The sequence below is a fragment of the Acomys minous genome (genome assembly GCF_964271855.1).
Source record: "Acomys minous genome assembly, chromosome: 13".
Lineage (NCBI taxonomy): Eukaryota > Metazoa > Chordata > Mammalia > Rodentia > Muridae > Acomys > Acomys minous.
Genome location: NC_140495.1, coordinates 44,736,304 through 44,759,488, shown reverse-complemented (window position 1 = coordinate 44,759,488; position 23,185 = coordinate 44,736,304). Strand labels below are relative to the sequence as shown.

The 23,185-nt window shown below is 43.5% G+C and overlaps 1 protein-coding gene across 1 annotated transcript in view; it reads right to left on the bottom strand.

Annotated features, from left to right (window-relative positions):
* The window catches only part of SCG3 (secretogranin III), a 44,308-nt gene extending 24,763 nt beyond the window's left edge, over positions 1-19,545 (bottom strand). The window contains exons 1-8 of the mRNA XM_084754573.1: positions 19,141-19,545; positions 18,442-18,494; positions 17,769-17,814; positions 17,457-17,672; positions 12,176-12,318; positions 10,922-11,071; positions 6,143-6,320; positions 1,396-1,512 (exon numbers count right to left, since the gene is read on the bottom strand). Coding sequence (XP_084610699.1) covers positions 1,396-1,512; positions 6,143-6,320; positions 10,922-11,071; positions 12,176-12,318; positions 17,457-17,672; positions 17,769-17,814; positions 18,442-18,494; positions 19,141-19,231 — 994 coding nt within the window. The 5' untranslated portion in view covers positions 19,232-19,545. The remainder of the gene's footprint in view (positions 1-1,395; positions 1,513-6,142; positions 6,321-10,921; positions 11,072-12,175; positions 12,319-17,456; positions 17,673-17,768; positions 17,815-18,441; positions 18,495-19,140) is intronic.
* Positions 19,546-23,185: the final 3,640 nt, after the last annotated feature.

The window sequence follows — 23,185 nt, the reverse complement described above, 5'->3', positions numbered from 1 at the left end:
CGCAGCATTAGGGAGGTTGAGGACCACTGTGCTAGAAGAATAGAATTAGCTGGACAATACCAACTGTAAAATGAACACACTTCTTATTAAGGTACACACATGTACCTACCCAGACAAGACACCTGCAAGATTGTAAATCAAAACGTTACGAGGGGATTGGTATCAGGAGTGATTTTCACTTTCTTTTATATTTCTTTTATACCTTGAATGGCTTTTTACAAAGAGTATGCTATTTTTTTAAAAAAATAACAAAAACAGTAAAACTGTTTTTATGTAGAAAACCCTGGGTTCCTGCTGAATAATTCTGGATCACGAGGACCAATGGCATTTCCTCATCTATTTGTGGTTCTTTTTGTTTGTTTTTTTGTTTTTGTTTTTTTTTTTGCCTCAGCACAGTAAGAAATTATGAGGCCACCTGGCTCAAAGCACATGGGTGGAAAAAAAGCATTCAGAGAAACAAAAGTCCTTAAGAAAATAAAACAACTGAGCACTTGCAATATATAACTGAGAAACCGTATTCTAATTTTTAGATTTATTTACCTTACATGTATGAACATTTTATCTGTATGCATGCATGTGCACCGTGTGTGTTGGCTAGTTTTATGTCAACTTGACACAAGCTGGAGTTCTTTAGGAAGAGGGACCCTCAACTGCAAAAACGCAAGCCAGCACACAAGCCTTGAACGCATTATCTTGACCGATGGTTGACATGGAAGTGCCCAGATCACTGTGAGTGGAGCTACGTGGGTTAGTGGTACTGGGTGCTGTAAGAAAGCAGACTGAGTAAGTCAGCAAGCAGTGTTCCTCCGTGACCTCCACGCTAGCTCCTCCAGGTTCCTGCCTCAAGTTCCCTTAATGATGGAGTGTGACCTGAGAGTTGTTTCACCCTTCATTCTACAGATGTGAGAAGTGAAGCTTTGCAAGTGTAGGACCTCCCCAGCAGAGCAGAGAGAGGCTCCTGAGGCCGAGCCAGCTCTCTTCCCGCTTGCCACATACAGTACTCAGAGGGGGGAAAACTGAGATTTAATCCAGACTTCTAAACACAAGTAAAAGAAAAAAAAAACCCAAAAAACAAACAAACAAACAAAAACCCAAAAGAGTTAAATTGTAGTAAAATTGTTCTCTGGAGATTATTATAAAACACTAATAAGATTTAATATAAAATGTGGAAGATTATTTTCTCCTCAAGTGGTATTTATTAAGATGAAAAGTAGAAAACATCTAATTAATTTTATTTGTATGCATCATCAAGCCGAGCAGTTCTGTTACCCTGGAGACCTGGGCTGCTCCAGCATAAATCATCAAATTAGCGAGGTGGCTATTGCCAGGTCCTTGATTTGCTTTGAGCAATGAAAACGGCCATGGTAAAAAAAAAAAAAAAAGCACAATTCTCACCAAGGTAGGAGACCCCTTCTTCTGGGGATATTGTGCCGTATTTGACCATCATTTTCACAAAGTCAATCAGCGTCTTCATGATGGTGATCAGGGTTTCTTTCTCCTTTGCTTCTCTTTCTATGTAACAAAACAAAATAATCAATTAAAATTTTTACTCACTTAATGTGCACACCCGTATGTCTTTGTCTGCACGCCTGTCTGTGTGTCATGGGCAAGCAGTGCCTGCGGAGGGCAGAAGAGGGTGACAGATCCCCTGCAACTGGAGTCACAGAGGGCTGTGACAGTGTGGGTACTGGGAATCGAACTTGGGTCTTCTGAAATAGCAGCCAGTGCTCTTAACTGTTAGGGCATCTCTCCAACCTCCATGAGAACAAAAATAATTTAAAGACAACTAAATAGAAAATAGTTTTATCTTTTACTGCCAATTTATGAAGTATAGTATCATAAGTATTGTAATACACTTAACTTAAAAAACAAACAAACAAACAAACAAACAAACACAAGGCATGATTGGGACTATAGGGCAGTATATAGCTACACAAAACTCCTTTTTTTTTTTTTAAAGTTTTTCTTTTTTGGTTTTTTGAGACAGAGTTTCTCTGTGTATCCCTGGCTGTCCTGGACTTGCTTTGTAGACCAGGCTGGCCTCGAACTCACAGCGATCCACCTGCCTCTGCCTCCTTGACTTCTGGGATTAAAGGAGTGCGCCACCACACCCGGCACAAAGGTACTTTTAGAAGTGAGCACAATTTAACTTTCCACATGTTGCCTGTTTGCAGCCATCTCAGGAACACCCGCCATCTTGCTGGCAGGGTCAAAACTGAGTTCGTGTTCCCAGGCCCTGGAACCACCTCCTCTCCTGCTTCTTCAGGTGTCCCACGTTTGTCTGTTAGCCAGGAAAGGATGTAAAGAGGACAGCTGCCGTTGTCCGTTATCTGAATGAAGGCACATAAGGTTGTAAATGTGTTGCCTGTAGTGATTTAAAGCTGCCCATCCCTTTGTTCACCTGTCATTCTAAACACCAGGCCAAAGTCCAAGAGAGGAGGTGACTGCAAAAAGTTGAGTCAAGGGTCCTGAAAGGCAGGTGATGTGGGAAGGCACATTTCCTTCCTTGCTCAACCCCTTGTGTCAAAATATGTTTGGTCAATGCAACAGGCTCCTCCCCGCCCCCGCCCTGTTCTCATTCTTTAAAAAGGTTGTACAATCTCCCTTCGGGGGTGGGGCTCAGATCCCAAAATGGCCACCTCCCTGCGCTTGCAGAAAACACAGCTTGCATTTTAAGCTTCTGAGTCTGAAGTGAGTTTTCTTGGCAGCCCTGACCCCACCACACGGGGCTTTAATTACACCTGAAACATTGTAGTAATAAAGTGGACTCAGTTGGTACAGTGCCTGCCTCGTGTATACAAGGCCCTAGCACTGAATAAAGCTGATGTGCTGAAGCGTGCCTATAGTCCCAGCATCTGGGAACCAACCTGAGGCAGGAGGATTAGAACTTTAATGTCATCCTTGGATGTGGAGTTTGAGGTCAGCCTGGGATACGTGACACTGTCTTAAAACAAACATACCAACCCAAAAGATAAAACAAAGAACATTTCACGTAGCGGGATTTTTTTTTTTTTTTTTGATATTCTGAGACAGGGTTTCTCTGTGTAGCCTTGACTGTCCTCAAACTCACTGTGACTGTGGTCCGCCTGCCTCTGCCTCCCTCAGTGCTTGGATTAAAGGTGCGCACCACCAAAATACTATAGAACTCCCAGGTTGGGAGGAAGATGAGCTAGGGAGCTCCTGAATAGGACGTGACAAGTGACTTTAGCCATCATGGCACTTGATCAAGGGTGTGCATGTATATTTAGCATTCTGTGATGCTCTTCACGGATGAGAACTGACTTATTAGAAGGACAGAGGCTCTGTGCTGGTCATTTGCCAACCAATGGCCTGGCTCAGACTGGGTCTTCCAGACACATAGCCTTGCAGATTCAAGCAGAGAGGCCTGTGCCATCTGGCCAGTGTCTGGGCCTGAAGGACGGACAGAATTCTCTGGGAACAGAAGCTTGTTCCACGATCACTTTATGGATTACCGTTCCAGAAAATTTTACAGAATCGTTCACTTGATGGTTGCAACAGGGACAGGGAAAGCCATTGGGGCCGTGCAGAGCGCCTGCCTGAACAGTAACCGAAGAGCTGGAGACTACCATCTTTTGCAGACTAACCAGAAACAAACAGGAGCCAAATCCTACAGGCAGCTCAGTACACATGTGACTGACAAGACTCGGGTAGGACTTGTTTAAGAAAGAACAATTTCCCACATGTGTTTGGGTTCCTGACTTCCTGTCATCCAATGCAGATTTGAACTCACTGGGGAAAAAAAAAATCAAAACTGAAAATGCCTAGGAAGCAGTGTTTTAAATAATTTAGAGAAGAACAAATAAGATTCTCAGTAAGAGAAGGAGACGAAGAGAGCTCTGCAAAAGACCTAACACAGCTGCCAGGACTGCCTCTTGATGTGCTGTGTTGCTTTTGACAATGTGCCTAGAAAACACACTAGGTAAAACAAGCCAGAGGCAGGGACAATGCTGTGTTCTCTCAGTTCTGAATCCGAGGCTTTACTTTTTGTGGATTCAACCGAGGATCAAAAATACTAAGAAAAAAGTTGACTGCATTTTTTTGTTTGTTTGTTTGTTTTGTTTTAAGACAAGATTTCTCTATGTAGCCCTGGCTGTCCTGGAACTCACTTTGTAGACCAGGCTGGCCTCAAACTCACAGCCATCTGCCTACCTCTGCTTCCCTACTGCTGGGATTAAAGGTGTGTGCCACCACAGCCCAGCTAATACGACTGTATTTTTACTGAGGGTAGGGCATTTTCCTGTCATTATTCCCCAAGCAATACTATATCACAACCATTCGCATAGCACTTTCACTGTGGTGGACATTGTAAGTAATTCAGAGATGATTTAAAGTCCATGGAAGTGTGTGTGATGATTATATGAAAACACTATATCCTACCCCTAACACATACACACATGCATGCTTTCTGTCTCTCTGACTGTCTCTGTCTCTCTGTCTCTGTCTGTTTCTGTCTCTGTCTGCCTGTCTGTCTGTTTCTCTCTGTCTGTGTTTCTCTCTGTCTGTGTCTGTTTGTGTCTGTCTCTGTGTCTGTGTCTATGTCTGTCTCTGTCTGTGTGTCTGTCTGTTTCTCTCTGTGTGTCTTTATCTGTCTGTCTATGTCTCTGTCTGCCTGTCTCTGTCTGTCTGTCTCTGTCTCTGTCTGCCTGTCTGTCTGTTTCTCTCTGTGTTTCTCTCTGTCTGTGTCTCTCTGTCTGTGTCTGTCTCTGTCTGCGTGTCTGTCTGTTTCTCTCTCTGTGTCTTTGTCTATCTGTCTGTCTCTGTCTGTCTGTCTCTCTGCCTCTCTCTCTGTTACAGATAACCAAACCCAAGTCCTTGAACGTGCTAGGCAAGCCCTCTCCCTCTGACTTTCAGCCATGGTCTCTATACCATCTTACATAGAGGACTTGAGTACGTGTGGATTTTGGTATCTGAAGGAGGTCCTGACACCTCCTCTTTGTTTACAGAGAGACAACAGTACGTGAAATTTAAAATAGCCAAGACCACAAAAGTAGAGCATAGAATGCCTAAGACTGGGTGGAGAGGGAAGATGCTGGTGAGAGGTATGAAGTTTCAGCTCCACAGTGTGGATAAGTCTGGAGACGCTGCAGCTTGGTAGCGACGGGTGACAACACTGAATTACATACTTGAAATTTGCTAAGAGGGCAGATTCTCACAAGAAGGAAAAAGAAGAAAGAGACAATGGCAACAGTGAGCATGGGCAACAGACATACAATCATGGACTTGACCATGATCATTTCACATTGTAGATGAATGAATGCCAAACCACCAAGCTAAATGCTTATTGTAATTCAAGGGTGTGTGTGTGTGTGTGTGTGTGTGTGTGTGTGTGTGTGTCCGTCCGTCCGTCCGTCTGTCTGTCTGTCTGTCTGTCTGCGTCTGTGTGAGATAGGATCTTTCTATGTAGCTGAGGTTGGCCTCAAGATCACAGTATAGACCAGGCTGGACCCATGCTCATGGTAACCCTTCTCCCCCAGCCTCTCACGAGCTGGGATTACAGCAATTTACATACCAATCACACCTTAATAAAGCTGAGAATAAGACATTTTAAAAAAGCTGAAGGGCCAGAGAGATGAAACAGCTGCTAGGGGCACTTGCCACTGAGCCTGATGACCCAAGTCCCATCCCTAGGACCCTTGCAGTAGACAGAAGAAACTGATCTTGCAATTTATCCTTCAGTCTTCATATGTGCACTGTGGCACACATGCACACACACATAAAATGAACGAGTGAACAAATAACATAAAAAGGCTGATGACAAAGAAGCAGCTATCCTAGGAGTGAAAGCTGAGCTGAGTCAGGGCAGGACGGCAATTCATCTCAGCATGTGACAGATTTGGGTTACCTGTACACAGCAGATGTTCCGCCACAACTGTTAATCGAACAATTAAACAAACTGTCTGTTAACAGGATTAAATTATCCAGAAACTCCACATTTCCTGGTTACTCTTTCCATGACTAGAACACTGCTTTCGGGAAAAAAAAAGTGAAATGTTTTTCCCAGCCAACAGAGAATGTCATAGAGAATGTCACTTGGGAACCAGGGACAGGAAGGAAGCCACCCACACACTTCCAAGAATTGCCGTCTCATTTCCCTTCCACCCGGCCACACAGCGGCGGTTACCTGAATCGATGCTTGTCAGGAGTGCGTAAAAGTTGGGGAAATACTGTAGCTCCTCAAAGTCGTCCTCCATGTGGGGGTTTGTTCTCCTTTCCAAGCCGTTGGACAAGGTCAGGGTGTTAGACACGGTCTCATCATTTTCTCTGTTAGTAACGCCATCTTGAACTGTTGCCACCGGCGTCTTCGGTGAAGAGGAAATAACGATGAACATAAACATGGGTTAGAACTAACGCAGCTCCAGCTCACTTCTCTCCTTTCTGGTGACCGTGAATGTGAACTCTCAAGAGCTGCCCCTTCTTCACAAGATCTTGCGGGTTCTGGGTATGAGCTACCTTGAGAGAGGATCTTGGCATGGTGCGGGAGAGACCGGACAGGGGAGTTCTGTGGTTCTGCTGCGGCCAAGCTCCCCTCCATGAGTATTTCATTGAGGAGGAGAGACTTCTGATTCGCACAGTGTGTAAGGGTGACGTGGGGTGGACTGCGCCATTATGGGAAAGCTTTTTAGACTGTTCATCAGGAACAGAGCACCCACGCCTTGGAACTTCAGGAGGTATTTGTGTCTGGATGATGCATATTTTTTACTCTCCCAGACCTGATCTTTGTTCCTATTTTGGTGAAAGCTCATTTGCCATTCAGTAGACCAGTAGACTAGACAAACATTTAAGAGCTTTTCTTATCATTTTATCTTTATTTCCCCACATCTGATCCATCAGTATCCTCCTTGGCTCTACTTCCAAATCTCTCTTCCTCTCTCTCTCTCTCTCTCTCTCTCTCTCTCTCTCTCTCTCTCTGTGTATGTGTGTTTTGAGACAGGGTTTCTCTTTGTAGTCTTGGCTGTTCTAGACCAGGTTGGCCTCAAATGATCTACCTGCCTCTGCCTCCACAAGTGCTGGGATTCGTGCACCACCATGCCCGGTGTCTACTGTCAAGTCTTCTGGCAACATGTACATCTCTTTCTCTAGAAACCCATGTTAGTCCAAGTTGCTCTTCACCTCCTACTTTCCAAATGGTAGTATCACCATCTCAAATGTCTCCTTTACTCAGTATCTTCTACCCTATGGACTGAGGTATCTTTCTAGCAATCTGACTTAACAACTCCTTTGCTTAAATTATACGAGGAGGCCAGAGACATATCCAGGTTGGTAAAGTGCTTGCTTCAGGAGCACAAGTGCTCAAGTTTGATCCCTGAACCCACATTAAAAATAAAAGTTGAGCTCAGTGGAGCATGCAAGGCAGAAATAGGCAGATTGCTTTGGCTTGCTGACCAGATAACTTATTTTGATCCAGGTCGGTGAGAGACCCCTGTTTCAAAGCACAAGATGGATGGTGCCAGAGGAACAGCACCCTTCACATGCATATGCATGCACGCTGATATGCACACATGCCTACATGTAAACACTGCACCCACACATGCACTTATACATATGCACACACACACACACACACACACACACACACACACACACACATGCTATGGTTTGAATGTGGTTTATACCCATCAAAACTAACACTGAGATTTAAATTGCCAATAAAAAGGTATTGGAGGTAGGGCTGTGAGACGTGGTGAGTGTAGGTAGGCTCCAGCCTCAGGAATGGATTATTGTCTGTGCTGGTGTGAAGAGACTTTCCCATTTGAATGCCTGGCTCCCCAGGTGATGGTGCCTTCCAGGGAGGCTTAGGAGGCGTGGCCTTGGTGGAGGAAGTGTGTCACTGGGGGCCAGGTTTGAGGTTGCAAAGCTACACACCACTCCTATTTGCTCTCCACTTCCCTGTTAAGGTATGAGATATGAACTTCCTGCTTGCTGCTCCAGCCTTCATGTTGACCTTTTGCCACGCTTCCTTATGGTGACGGGGATGGACTCATCACCACAAGCCCAGGTAAACGCCGCTTTTGTAAGTAGCCTTGGTCAAAGTGTTTTCTCACAGCGATAGACAATGCCTTTGTGAGAGACTGAGGTCAGGGGCAGTTGAGAGGACACAAGAAGGGAAGGAAACCCTCACCCTGGCATCTGCTTTGCTTTTCTGGCTGACAGAGTCAAGAAACTTGAGCACACAAAACCCAAGTTGCCTACAGAGGTAATGGCATGCTAATGGATGCTCAACAGGGGGCTAAAAGTGACAAATGCTCTTGGGGCTAGAATTTTGTCAAATCAGCTCACCCCTTTCTCATCCCTAAATCTAAACAATGCGCCTCATAAAACCACCTTGCGATTCCATTTACAAAAGAAAACCAATTTAGACATTTTACTTTATTTTTAAACTGTGCTTAACTCTTTTTAAAATTACATTTTACTTATTTAATTATTTTGTGTGTGTGTGTGTGTGTGTGTGTGTGTGTGTGTGTGTGTGTGCATGTGCATACATGTGGGTGGAGGTCAGAGGACAACTTTAGACACTTGGTTCTCCTACCACATGGGCCACTTAGGTCACCAGGCTTGGCAGTAGGTGTCTGCTAAGGCATCTTTTTTTTCTGAGACAGGGTTTCCTCTGTGTCCTATAACTCTCTCTGTAGACCTCAAACTCACAGAGATCCGCCTGCCTCTGCCTCCCGAGTGCTGGGATTAAAGGCGTGCGCCATCACGCTCGGCTGCTGAGCCATGTTATAGCTTCAGCCTGCCTAGCATTTTCAACATGAAAATCGCATCCTTTGTGCAAATCTAACTTAAAAGGGCACAGGGCCATAGGCACAGGCATTGTAAGGACACATAAGCGTGACTCTCAGGGATCCTGCATCTACACCTTAGGCGCATCCTGTCTTTTTTTCCTATGACTTTCTGTCTAACAGTTAACACATTTGTTGACTTGTCTTGGTATTCTTTTCTGAACTGTGTCAAGTAGCTGGTTTTACCTGAGTGGAATCCCTAGATAAAGAGGTGCTCCTTGGGGTGCTGGTGGCTCTGCTAGGCTGTGTCTTTCCACTGTTGACAAGACTGGACTAGCTGCAGCAGCCTGGCTAATGTGTGAGAGAGTGAGATGTTAAAAAGGCAGCTGGCACCCCTCTTCCTCTTACACACGCACCTGCTGTCCTTCCCTTTCCCGTTGTCATCATATGACCTCACCAGAAGATGGCCAGGAACTGTCTCACCTTCATGTTTCCATCCTCCAAAGCGGTGAGCTAAATACATTCCCTTTAAAAAAAGATTTATTTATTTTTGTGTGTATGACTGTTTTGCTTGAATGCATGTCTGTGCGCCACGTATATGCCTGATGAAGGTGGAGGTCAGAAGAGGACCTTGGATCCCCTGAGACTGGAGTTACAGAAGGCTGGGAGCCACTTTTTGGATGCTGGGAATCAAATCTGCACCTTCAGGAAGAGAAGTCAATATTCTTCACTGCTGGGCCATCCCTCTAGGCCCGGTTTCTTTTCTTTATAAATTATCTAGTCCCGGGTATACTTCTGTAGCAACAAGACATGGATGTAGGCAAAAATCCTTCAGTATTTCCCCTCGGCTTTTACAGTTGGCCTCAGACTCTGGCTCTGGAGGCTCTGCATGCCCTGGGCAGGGTCTACTTTCCCAGTCTTGTAGCACCACTCTCTCTTTCTGGGCCAGCCATAAATCCTTGTTTTAGTTGCCTGGATACACCACACATGTGGCCTCTCCTGCTTACAAGCTAATCCTATTTGACTTTGAGTTCTCAGCTCAAATTACTTCCTTAGGGAAGGAAGCCTTCTTTCTGTCTAAGGGCAGAAGGGCGTGGTGGTGGGGGCTTTCCCCAGAGCACTTGACACAGTTGCCATTGCAATGACCACTGTTTGAAGACTGTCTGTGTCTCCCTCTGGAACTTAGCCTTTGTGAGAGCAGACGTTAGGTCTTTTTACATGAGCATGACACTTGGTATGCTGAAAGAATAAAATGCACCAATTAGATGACGCGATGAGCCAAGCATGTGGACAGTTTAGAAATGAATGAATGTAACAAGCAGAGCATCTTGAAGATCACCGCAGCTGTTTCAGTTCAGATCCTGTACATTTGTCCCCTTATGAATATGCAAAATGTCATCATTTGAATGAGAATGGCCCTCACAGGCTCATGGACCCGAATGCTTGGTCATCTCCGGTATGTGCTATTAGGAGTGTGGCCTGGTTGGAGTAGGTGTGGCCCTGTTGGAGGAAGTGTGCCACTGGGCGTGGGCTTTGAGGTTTCAAATGCTCAAGCCAGGCTCAGTCCACCTTGTCCTTCCTGCTGCCTGCCAATCTAGATGCAGAAGCCTCAGCTAGCTCTCCAACACAGTGTCTGCACGCTGCCATGCTTCCTGCCATGGTGATAATGGATTAAACCTCTGAGCCAGCCCCCAATTAAATGCTTTCCTTTATAAGAGTTTCTGTCATCATGGTGTCTCCTCACAGCAACGAAATCCTAACTAAGACAGATAAAAGGTGACAGACAGGGACCCGTGGAAGAACACAGCCTAGAACAGAGGAACAGCACAAGACCGGGAGTATGAGGCCACTGTGCAGAGGACTGATCTGCCTATCCACTCTCCTCTGTGTGTGTGTGTGTGCGCGTGCGTGCATACATGTACATGCATATATGTGCACTGGGAGTAGATGAAAACATTCATTCTAAATGGAAGTTGATACTCAAAAAGCTTTGGCGTGCTGGTTCCAGCATACTGGGATGGTATAAATAGTTGTGCTATATAATTTTCCAGTATGCTAAGGATGCTACCCTCTCCAAATATTCCTCGGCATCCAGTGAGGCACTAATTGTGCAGAGATACAAAGGCATACACACATGCATGCCCATGTCATGCAGACATTCCTAAAACACGTGTACATACTACTTTCTCCGGGATTTTTCCATCCTGATTCTCGGTCCTGCTTGTGGGTTTATCCAGGGCTTCCTCATAATTGTTGGCTTCTTTTGAAATTAATTTCTGTAAAGCCTCTGCTACTTCATCTTCCAGAGTATGTGCCTGGCTTTCAGTGATCTGTTATAAAGAGATAGAGCATATGTAAGTGCTATTCCTACTCCTGGGCTTAAACAAACACACAAGTAAACATGTGAACTCTGGCTGAGTCACTTTTTGGCCTTTTGGCGAAGACCAAATGTAACCCCAGTTGAACATATAGGCACTATGCAAGCATCTGAAATCCAAGTTTCCAGCAGTCCTACTCAGCTATGCCTCCTATGAGCGCCATCAAGAACCAGCATGGCAGATTACCCTAAGGCATGCCTTTGCAGTAACCAACAGCTCTCTACTCAGACTTAAGCGAGAACATGCCTGGTGCTTGAAACGTAGCTACTCAGTGCTAGTGAAGCCATGGAAATTGGAAGAAAATCTACAGCCAGTACTTTATTAAACCACAATAATCCCTAACAACAATCTAAACATTTGTCCTCATAAGAGAAGCCTTCATCCCTGATAAAGGAAACTTCTCTTTGCAACAGGTAATCCTTTCTAATGCAGGCTGTGACAGTGACTGCCCAGTACTGTCCTGGGCGTCTGAGAAGTGTCCTTAGGCTATTCATGCCAGCTGTCAGTGCTACTTGCTGAAACCCTATAGATGCCTCCTTAGCGAGACACCAGAAGAGATGCTGCTGTACAACTCCAGGTCACATGGTCACTTACATGACCCTTGTAACTTTAAAGTAAAACCTGCTGGGGTTGTGTCTGGTTTGAGCTGTCAAGCTGGGATCAGGGAAGAGTCAGGGTTCCTCAAACATATGCTGTAAGTCTCTGCTCGTGTTATTTCTGGTTTTGCCACACACACATCCTCTGCCTCTGCTGGCGACATCCTGACTTCCCTTCTAAGCTCATTTCAAACACCTCTTCCTCTGAAGTCTTTCCTGACTTCCAGCTGGCCACAACCCATTCCCTGGCATGCTGCGCAGCCCATCTGATGCTCAAACAGCTTGGGTGATGGGTGTATGTGCTGATCTGGCTCCTCTGAAAATCCCAAACGAATTCTTTGGAGCCCAGTACAAAGTAGGTGCACTGTAAACATTCAGTGACTTGAATTATGAGGTTTGACTTAGGACACTGCCTAAGACTGTACCAAGAACCGAGTTCACTCTCCCGCATACAACTTACTAGGCCGAGATTCAGCAGTTTAGAAACAATCTTGTCAAACACTCCTCTGTCGTTCTCCTCGTAAATCCTGGTAGCAATTTTGTGGACGATGTCTTCAGCAGTTAAGGGCGTTCCGTCCAGTTGATGAAGGCCATCTGGGTCATCTAGACAGAGCAAGCATGGCTGCACATCATGGTGAGTACAGACCTATTCCATGCACCGTATTATAACCCATACTTTTTGAAATACTGAAAATTAATTTATTACATCTATCTATCTATCTATCTACCATCTATCTATCTTCCATCTATTTAGAGATAGTGTCCTACTGGCTTGGAGCTTGCAGCAGTCCTCCAGCCTCTGCCTCTTGAGGGCACGGACCACCACACCAGCCCGCTAGAGAACCTCTGTGGAGCAAAAGCTTAATGCGATAAACCACAATCTCCAAAAGACAGGGAGCTTATTTTATGAGCTTGGAATCAACACTTTGAAATAAAGCAAAGTATCTGCACAACCAAGATGTGACTCTTTACAAAGAAGCCTGTGAGTACACGTCCTTAGATTTCCTGGGTATACATTTGGCAGAGTAGCTTCAGACCAAAGCAAGGGGGCCATTCAGAGTGAGGGAAAGGGGCTCGGTGTGATGGATCACTCCTGCAGGCCTAGAACTTGGGAGCCTGAGGCAAGAGGAGTACCAGGAGTTTGAGGCTAGCCTGGGCTACAGAGTGGGAGCCTATCTCAAACAAACCAAACCAAACCCAAACTCTAAGCCACAAGTAACGTAAGAGAGGAAGGGATGAGGGCAGCGAAACTTTGTACCGCCTGCACCAGAATTCCAGAAGCCAGTACCACATCAAGGAGACCCATCACATCTCTCATCTCCTCCCATCACATAGAGGCAGATGGAAAAGACCAGCAGTTTAGCCCAGTGCTATTTCTTGTTAGCTGTACAACCTTAGATCCACGTACAAAATAATAAGGCTATGGGGCTGTGTGTTTAGCTCAGTGGCAGAGTGCTTGCCTAGCATTTGTAAAGTCCTGGCTTAGAGTCCCAGTACTGAAATGCGCCCCCCTCCCTCGCACAAAAACAATAACATAAGCGAATATGAATAATAATGCTATCTATTTAATGTGATTTTAATGGAGTTGTAGGAGCAGATGAAACAAGATGTTAAATGTGTCCTTTGAGTCATATAGTAGTGTATGGAAGAGTGTACTGTTATACCTCAGCATAGTGGATTTAGATTTTTAATCAAAGGGATTATCTTCTGGAGAAAGTGAAAACTGATTTCCTGGCCAGATATGCTATGATGCCTCTCTGTCTCTCTCTCTGTCTCTGTCTCTCTCTGTCTGTCTGTCTCTCTCTTGTGCTTGCACGCGTGCACACGCACGTATGTGTAGGTTGGCTTTGAACCCACAGAGATCTGCCTGCTTCTGCCTCCAGACTGCTGAGATTAAATGCACACACTACTATGCCCAACACTATGAATAATCTCTATGACTTTCACTCAAAGAAAGAACACCTTATTTCCATCTCCATTCTGCCCCATTTTTTCCAAGGCCCTCGGGGATTTGGCCAGAGAATTCCTGGCCTTTCTTCTGGACTGTGGGGATGGTGGCATCTGTAGCCTTGGGCAGACTCCTTCGCCCTCTTTTGGAAACAAGCCTATTAAGACGAGTGGTGATTATAGACAAAGGCCGAGTTCTTGTTCAGCTGTGAGGCCTTTGAGACCCAAGTGCCAGAATGACAAGAACCATAAAATTAGTTCCCCTCTTGGCTGGTTGGAAGTTGAGTTCGTCATCTATTTCTCAGGAGCACGGCCTTTCTATCACTTTGGTCTGAATTTTCCATTTGCGGGTTGCAAGTCGGGCACTGGGGAATAGTCCTCTGTCTATGCAGAGGTGGAAGGATTTACTCCCCTCCCCACTTACCCCTCAGGATCTGAGAAAGAAAGAATGTTGGCTGCCTACTGAAGCTGGAAAATAACCCAGATGACTGTTTTTTTTTTTTCAGCTCATTTACTTCCCAACAGGGAGAATGCTGGTAACTCAGAAGAAATATCTTCCTCCTCTGCTGAGCCACTGTGGGCTGCTTAGCCAGGAACTCCGGTCTTCCACAGCGGAGCTTTGCTAGATGCAGTTAAAAGCAAAGCACTTGGCCACTGGCCTTGCCTTCCACCAGTTTCTCCCAAGTTCTTTGAAAGTGATTGGAATATTTCACGGCGATTTGTGCATGCAGGACTATTTTCTTCTCCCTGTGTGAAGCCTCAGGGAGAAGCCAGCATGGATTCGTATTTAAAGCCCCTGGGCAGCTACAGTGTCCCATACAGACGTCAAAGGACTGTGCCATGCCATCATTGCCCCGGGTACATCTTGTAACCCCCAATATCTCATTTAATACCTGGAGTTCATTTCTCCGGTAAAATTAAATTAAAGTCTTAATATGTGCCAGACACTGGAGGTAGAGTGATGGCTGTATCTAGGATTTCACTCAATGCCCGGAATTTATTTCTTCAGTCAAATTGAATTCAAATCTTAATATCTGCCAAACACTGGTACGAGTGATGACTGGGTTCAGCACGGTCCCTGGGTACACCGAGCTGTATTATCTGGTTCATAGCTTGCCACGTGGGAACTACGTGATGAGTTTTTGCTGGCGAGCACACAAAGGAGCCTAAAGCATAAACACGTAAAAAGAAACTGGCACGAATCTTGAATCTGGAACTTCCTTAAAGATGGTCTTAGGTCTGAGGACGTAGGCTGCCAAAGATAATCTCCCTTACTTTGCCTTCTGGGATGAAGTCTGCACTTCTGTAATGTTCTACTCAAATGCTTTGGTGGGCTCAAACCCTCTGGCTGTTGGCCTACAAAAGGAAACTAGACCTTCACCCACAAAACATTCTCTCTATGACCCTTGACTCAGTTTCTCTAGGGTCTCAAGCAGGTTAAAGTAAGTCCTAGGATAAGCCTAAAGTCGCAAGGACTAGCCCTATAGTTTTAAACGCAAGCTGGAAGTAAAGTGAATAATTTAATAAGTAGCCGCTCAAGTTAGTGGTCAAGTCCCAAACAAATCTGTGTCTTTGCTGGAGCCTGCAACCACTGTGACCAATCAAGTCAAACAAACACTGCATTCTTTTTTATACTTTATTAAACCAAATGTCCTGTTCAACTCGACTGATTAAATTTGTTTTTGACCCAGGCATGCCCAGTGTCTGTCTGCTTCTGGCCCACATACCTTAGCAAAACACAAATCATTGCCTCTGTCCACCCAACACATATAATGCACCTCTAAACTCTCCTCAGACTACGGTGTTCTGTGAAAATCCCATTAAATTGACCCCTCCCCCACCACCCCCACGATAATCAGCATAATTCCCTCATTGCCACGAAACAAAGTAAGGACAGAGAAGAAAGCCTTACTCGCTTCTAAGCACTGGGCTGCAGAATGGAAAATATGCTCTCTTTTCCAAGGCTGATTATGTCCGTTCACTTATTCCCTCACACGTTCTTTCGTTTCTTCACTCACTTACACAGTCATACAATGAATTAAGGACGATTCAGGTACTGGCCTGTAATGTCTCTGTTCTTGCGAGGTTTTCAATGTAGTTTTTGGGAAAAGACAACCGTAAATGGTTACAGCTACAAATATAAAAGTTCAAACAGCAAGAAGGGCAACGGGAGGCCAAGGTGCTTATCAGATTATGTGTGCTACACAAACCCAGAGGTGTCTGACTAACCCTGAAGACAGGAACTGTGTGATTGGTTTTGGTTTTGGCCCCAAGGGAAGTGAGACTCTACTAAAGAAATGTATGGGAAATAACTTCATGCTCACTGTATACTTGTAATCTCGGCATCTAGGAGGTGGAGGCTCAGGAACCTCAAGGCCAGCCTGAGCGACATGCAAGCCCTTCACTCAACACAAACAAATGAACAACAACAACATCATCATCATCATCATCATCATCATCAACAACAACAACAAAAACCTAACTGGGCGTGTTTGTCATGGTGGCACATGTTTGCAATTCCAACAGTCAGAAAACTGAGGCAGGAGGAGGATGATGAGCTTAAGGCCAGCTTAGACTATATAGGAAATATTGTCTCAACACGTCTCAAGGGCTCAGTGGTTGTAGCTCAGTGGTAGAGTGATTGCTTAGCATGCACAGGGGCCTGGGTTTGATATAAAAAGCGTGCATAGATCGCAATATTTCAATTCCTAGTTGTAAATTAAAAGTCCATTCCAGCTCTCACGTCATGAATAGACTGAAATAAATCTGGAGTGGTTGCTGGGAGATCTGTAAAATATTTTACTGCAGTTCAAGAGAGGTGTGATCGGGTATTGGGTAAGGCTGGTGGTGATTGAAAAGGTAGGGTTTTTGTTTGTTTGTTTGCTTGTTTGTTTGTTTGTAAAGACAAAGTTTGGAGATAACATGGGGAGCGATATGGATAAGCTTTGGAAGATTAGAATTGAAAAGATAAGAAAAAAAAAAAAAGAAATAGTTCAGTCCTAGATTTCTGTCATGGAAAGAAGAAAGAAAGAAAGAAAAGATAGATAGCAACTCAGTTCCTAAGGAAAGATCTCTTGAAGAGGACTTGTGAGGAGGACAGAGATCATGAGTTGACTCTGGGATATGTTGTTTTCAGTTTCAGCACCTGAAACTTCCAAGGCAAGTAGGGAGGAAGTAGGTCCATAGGCCTGAGAGGTTCGGTTTAAAATGAAGATGTAGAATAGGTAGATGACCAAAGGGGAGAAGAAAACCATCAACAAGAAAATAGTGAATATTTCACCATTGATGGGTATCTTATTAGCCTAATTATCTGAGGAACCAATATTTTAATTTGTACTGGTTATTAAGATGATAGCAATAGTAAATGGACTTGATGATATAAAGTGCAGATATTAGGTTTTATTTATTTTTTTTTAAAGCATCAGTAAGAGAAACGAATCACCATCATCACCTTTAAACCTTTTCTGAGACAGAGTCTGGCTGGCCTGGTACTTTATGCAGCCCAGACTGGACTTAACGCCATGACAACCCTCTTGCTTTGGCCTCCTGAGTGTTGGGATTGCATGCGGGAGTCACTGCACCTGTTTTAGTAAGGGAAACTTTAAAGGAAAAAAATGAAACTAGGTTTTTGTACATTATCAGTAAATTTTAGCCTCACCTCAGCTTCGGCCTCGACAAGTAAGATTTTATGAGCGTACTAGATATATTTTGAAAGTATGTGACCTTTTCTTAAAATGCAATAAAAAACCCAAAACGAGGAAAACAGGCAGCAAAGTATCTTTTAAGTCATTTACCTTGAAATTTATGGTCCAGCCCACTCTTAGTGGAATCATAGTCATCAATCAGCTTTCGGTTTTTGGTTGAATCAGCATCCTCCAGGCTCAGTTTGTTATCAAGTGGGGAGCTTCTTATGGATTGTTTCTCTTTCTCCACTTTTTCCTTCTCTGTTATTGCCTTTAGTAGATTCAAGTTATCAACAGAAGAATGATTGCTTTCACCTGGCTTGCTTTCTGGAAAAAAAAAGTTCCAAGCCCAATACACCCATTTTAGTTTGGAGTTCGGTGACCTACATTACTTAACTGAACAGCAGTGTGATTTCCTTTTACCTGGAGGGTATGTCTTTTTAATCTTGTCTGCTTCTGCCTCAGCAATCTGTGAAACAAACAAGAGACAGACCTGCTTTTAAACCATAGCTTCATTACTTACCAAGTGCGTTAGCCAAATGACTTACTCACTAGGAGACTTAGTTTTGTCTGTAAAAACGCAGGCAAAAATCACCGTTGTAAGGATTAAATGAGATAAAACAAAGGGCTGATGTGCTTGAAGTATTAATTCCTTTTTCCTATAATATTGACATAAGATAAATTTTCATCTGAGCATAGTAACATGTGCCTATAATCCCAGCACTCAAAAGGATGAGGCAGGAAGATCAAGGGTTGTAGAGCAATCAAGGCTACCCTCAAAGACTTTCTCAAACAAAGCAAAAACAAAACATGCACACACTCTGGTAAAGTAAACAGTCTTACAAGAGTGGACACAGTATTGATCTCACTGGCTTATCATCATGTGGTCGGTCACTCTATAAAGTATACAGAGTCAATGTACATAACGGTGAGAACATATAATTATTTGGACTGGATTTCTCATCTTAGTTTCATCAGTTTAGCATTAATCTCCTGGAGTTTGTAGATGAAAATCGCTAAAATATCACAACATAATTATAATAAATGATAATGATAATTAAATGACATAGTAGTTATAATTTTACATTCAACCTACCTGTTCATTCAAAGGTCTTTCTGCACTTAATTCTCTATTATGCAGAGATTTGTCTAGAATAAATATACATAAATATAAATTTAATTGTGCATCTGGGTGGTAAAATATGCTTCTCATTAAAACAAAAAACACAGTGAAAAAATTTCTTGGAGAAATAACTCTTGATGGGCATGAAATAAAATTTACATTAGCAAAGATTATCAAATATATACCTGATGAGCATCAGGGTTGGTCTAATTATATTATTGCATTTCCTGAGTTAAATGCAATCACACATTTGTTTTCTGATCAGGCATTTAACATATAGTTCCATTTTTTTTTTTGCTTATAAGCTCTTTTCAATTAGAAATATACAATTTGGATTACCTTTGCTGGCACACTAAGAATCCATCATATCCTGCATATGTAATACATAGACTATATTTAGGCATAAAAGTCCAATCCACTTTGAGAACAGGTACCCTTTCCCCGTTTAATAATAAGATCCTTATAAACAGCTCATATTATTGCTCTGCTATTTAAAAAGTGAAGGAGAAAAACCCATTTCGTTCTCTCAAGTCAAAACGACTGTCAATATGCACGGATAAGATCTGGTTAGAAAAACTAGGCAAGGCGATTTAGAGCTCACAGGTCATAGCAAGCTTTATCTTTGCTGGGTCAAATGCCAGCAAGCTCTGAAGGAGAGAAATATCCACATACCTTGGCTGCCTTCGGGTTTGGGGAAAGCTTGAATTTGGCCACTGTTGAGCACCAACACCAGTATCCAAGAGCCGGTCCAAAGGAACCCCATTCTTCTTGCTCCTCTGCTCTCTGCTGGAAAGAGCCTGGCGCTGGGCCCCTGAGCTGTGGCTTTTGTTATGAATGAGCCGGGGAGTAAGAAGGGGCAGGAGCCTGGGCGCGGGGAGGGAGAGCGGCTGGATGGCCTCGGCTTGCTTGCGGTTGTGGGGGGCCTGAGGGAGGATGCTGGCTCCGTAGAACCCAGGAGCAGGTGAGCAGGTGCAGCGGGCGCTGTCCGCTCCGGGGTGCTGAAGTTCCTGCGCCGCGGGCAGGCGCCGGCCTGGGCGTAGCTTTACTCCACTAGCTCCTGGAGAGGAAGTGAGGAGGAGGCGCATGCTCCATGCAAACCGGAGGCGTGAGGATGGCGTCAGCGACTCAGAGCTACTCCAATCCCGCGGGAACCGAGCGGGGGAGGGGCGACAGGCAAGCTCGTGTATTTTCATGCCGCAGTCTTGGGCACGTCCCTAAATCCAGCCCAGCCTGATTGCGGGATTGCGGGGATTGCAGGATTGCAGGGTGCCAGGCATGGTTCTAGGACCTCAAGGACTAAATGCCCTCTCTACCCAGGATTGTCAAGGAGAAATGGACAATCTTGTCTAATTTTGACTTGTGAGTCTTCTGCAGTATCTGCTCCAAAATCATTTCCAGCTATACTCTATTATACCTATATAATTTTATTATATAGTCACATGATATAATTCTATTAAACCTTAGTAAACCCTGCTTTTATTTCTTTTTGATGCTTTTGCATCTCATCTTCAACAGGAGTCTTTTGGTTGGGAAGTTGTACGAATATTATTTCAAATGGATTGTGTATGTAGTTTTACTTTTCAGGTGGTGGCATAGTAGGAAAAAAAACCCCACATTTTGTCTCTCTAGGAGTGAGAGTCCTTACCAGTCAGGGAGATGAGCAAAAATATTCAGTTTTGTTTTCCTCCCAACTAAGTAGGAAAAAAAAAGTACACTTTTGTGACATTCTTCCCTGGGTCTCACTTATATCTGAGGATTTTGATGTTCTGGGAGTCTTTTGAGAAAAGGAAAAGCCATGAAAAACACCCCTCCTTTCATCAGCAAGTCAGAGGGCACTTCCTATAATCTGAGACTATCCCAGAAGCCCGAGGCCGTCGCTTACAACGGTACCATCCAAAGCCTTTTAAGTGGTGAATACAAACAGCATAATGTGAGCAGGGTGCTGAGCAAGCTCTTCAGTCTGATTTTTAAGCAGAACTTGAATCTTTTCCTTTCAACTGCAGCCTGCTGAGAGCCCAGCCGAACAATGGCCACAAAGAAGGGCCCGGAACAATCAGGCCTTTGATTTCCGCATTCTCCCTTTCAAGGGCCAAGTTACTTATGCCCGAAAACAAACAAACAAACAAACAAACAAACAAACAAACAAGCACAGTGACAAATTTCCCTCTTTTTGGAGGTTTTGGGTTCAGTAGTCATGCAAGCATTTCAGTTGAGAATCTAAAAGTCTTTTTGTTTCCATGTATTTTCCATGTGAATCTGTTTTTAAAATCGATACATGAAAAAACGGTTACAGAGTTACTTGCAGTTACCTCTTCTCAAAAAGTAAACAAACGGCATGAAAATAGGTAGAGACAATTGGAAGATTTGCCAACTGACTATTGAAAAAATATGATATCAAAAGTAATTGTTACACTGACCATTAGTACATATTTTATTACAGAAAATGTCAAATATAAAACTAAATAATATATAGAAATGAGCATCATAAACCCATTGTCCAATTACAATAGTTATAAATCCATGACTTCTTGATATTAAAATTCCCAGCCACTTATTACTCATAATGAATTAATTACCCACAAAAGCCACAGACTTCACATATCAAGGAATTTGTCTAAAAGGTAAAAATATTTTTTTCTAATGATACTGTAGCATTTTAAGCAAACTTCGCAAGAACAATTCTGTTTTAGCATATAAAATATCCAGAGTTTAAATTTCCTTATAAATAGTTTTACAGTTGGTTTGCTTGCACCAGTATCCAAAGAAGACTACTGCACTTTACTGCTTATGATAGGGGGAAATTTATAAAAATACAAATAAACAAAAATGAAGGCAATAAAAATCATGTGATCTTCCATTCATCTGATAGTGATAACAGTAGGTAGGTAGGGTGTGCTTTTTTCCAAAGAAAGTATTTTGTGTGAATATTTATAAAACATATGCTTCTTGCTGTAAATATATACTCATGTACCTGTCATGCTTATATAAGAAAACTATGAATTTATAAAGGGAAAAGATCTTGCTGACGTTATTGGTGATTTCCCAGCCTTTTACACAGTACCTGGAAATCCACTTGCTTAAATAAATTAATGAAGTGGCAGAGGGTTACCTACTTTTCGCTGGTCTCTAAATGCTGAAACTATACTGGCTGTCCCAGCTCAAAGGACCATGACATTGTCAGTATGGTTCCCTGCTAAGCATTTTCACTAAGAACGAGTACCCTTGTCCAGGAGGTATTCACAAAAGGCCCAGGAATAGAGTCTGAGCTCTTGTGACACTCAGGTCTGCAGAGTGCTGGATTGGATCTATTGCTCTGAGAGGAAATGACCTGGGGTGCTCATGCTTGAGATGGCTAATGGTCCAGCGCAAAGGAGAAGTAAATGTGGAGTCTGGCAGTGTACCATCAGAGGAGAGACGTAATAACCAAACATAATTCAGCAAATAGCATGACTAATGCAGCCACAGAAAAGAAAATGAAAAAAAGGAATATGAGCAAATTAACTAGCTCAAATGGCCAAACGTCATAGGCCACCCTCACACAGAAAATTCCAGAACTGAATCTGAGAGTGGGTGGCCAGAGAAGGTGGTTGCACAGAAAACTTTCCTGGTTCACTTATCTTGTACTGTGGTTGAATGAGGTTAAGTTAATGGTCCAGCTCAGGGACTGTAGGAGAAGACGGGAGACACTGGATGCTCCCTCTAGAACCACAGGAAGAATGGTTTCCCAGAACGAGCCTAAGGAGAGAGAAGGCAAGCAAAACATCAGGTACCTTCCATCTTCGGATTTTAAAAACACATATAGGGAATGATATCAAAACATGTAATATACAGCTGAGTGACATAATCAGGTTGCCTATTAGCACTGATTTCTATCACAAGGTGTGCCTTTTGCTCTGTATTTACATGCATGCACAGTTATGTATAGAGATTTATCGTAAAGCCTATTTTCCATCATACTTCTGGTAGGTACCAGGTTGGGGTTTTATTTCTTTTGCTGGTCTGTTTACCTTGAATTTTTTAACAGAAACATGCACTGGCTTTATTACAACAAAGTAAGGCAGTATGGTCTTTGTAAATATTTTCATATACCACATTGTTTCATATTGTTATATTTCAGACAACTGTAAACTATTTTCTTTTGAGATGTGAAGATACATTGTGATCAGATCAGTAGAAGAGAAATGAAACCTCAGTGATTGGTGCTTTGGTCTTCTCTGACATGCAGCTACTGTGTGAATGGTGCTCGAAACTCTTTCCAAAGTATGTTGTTTTTACTTAATATTTCTTTTTTGTGACATTCTTGATGGAAGGAGTGAATCAGGACCCATTTACTTATCTTGAGGCCTATCATATGTCAGGGAGGCTGAAGCGTGCTTGCTGAATGGAATCTTACCACCTTATAAATCCTCTCACAGCAGTAAAAAGGAGGTGACACCTTTTTGTTAAGTCATTTAGCCCTGTTAAGTGGCCAAACTGCCCAGCTCCCCATCAGCCCTGTCTGTCTTCTCACTTTTCTCCAGGACAGAGCTGCTAAGTGTTACTGGCATCCTTGAAGTAGGCTAAAGCTTCTCAAAAGCCCCCAGGTTAAAGGCATCCTGTGCGCTGCAGCTGCCTCTGTGGCACCAGGAACTGGAATTAGGGAATGGTTCCAGTACAGTGGTGCAGACTTGGGGCTCCGAGTGAGTGAGAAGAGAAGGGGACAGAGTGACTGTGATGG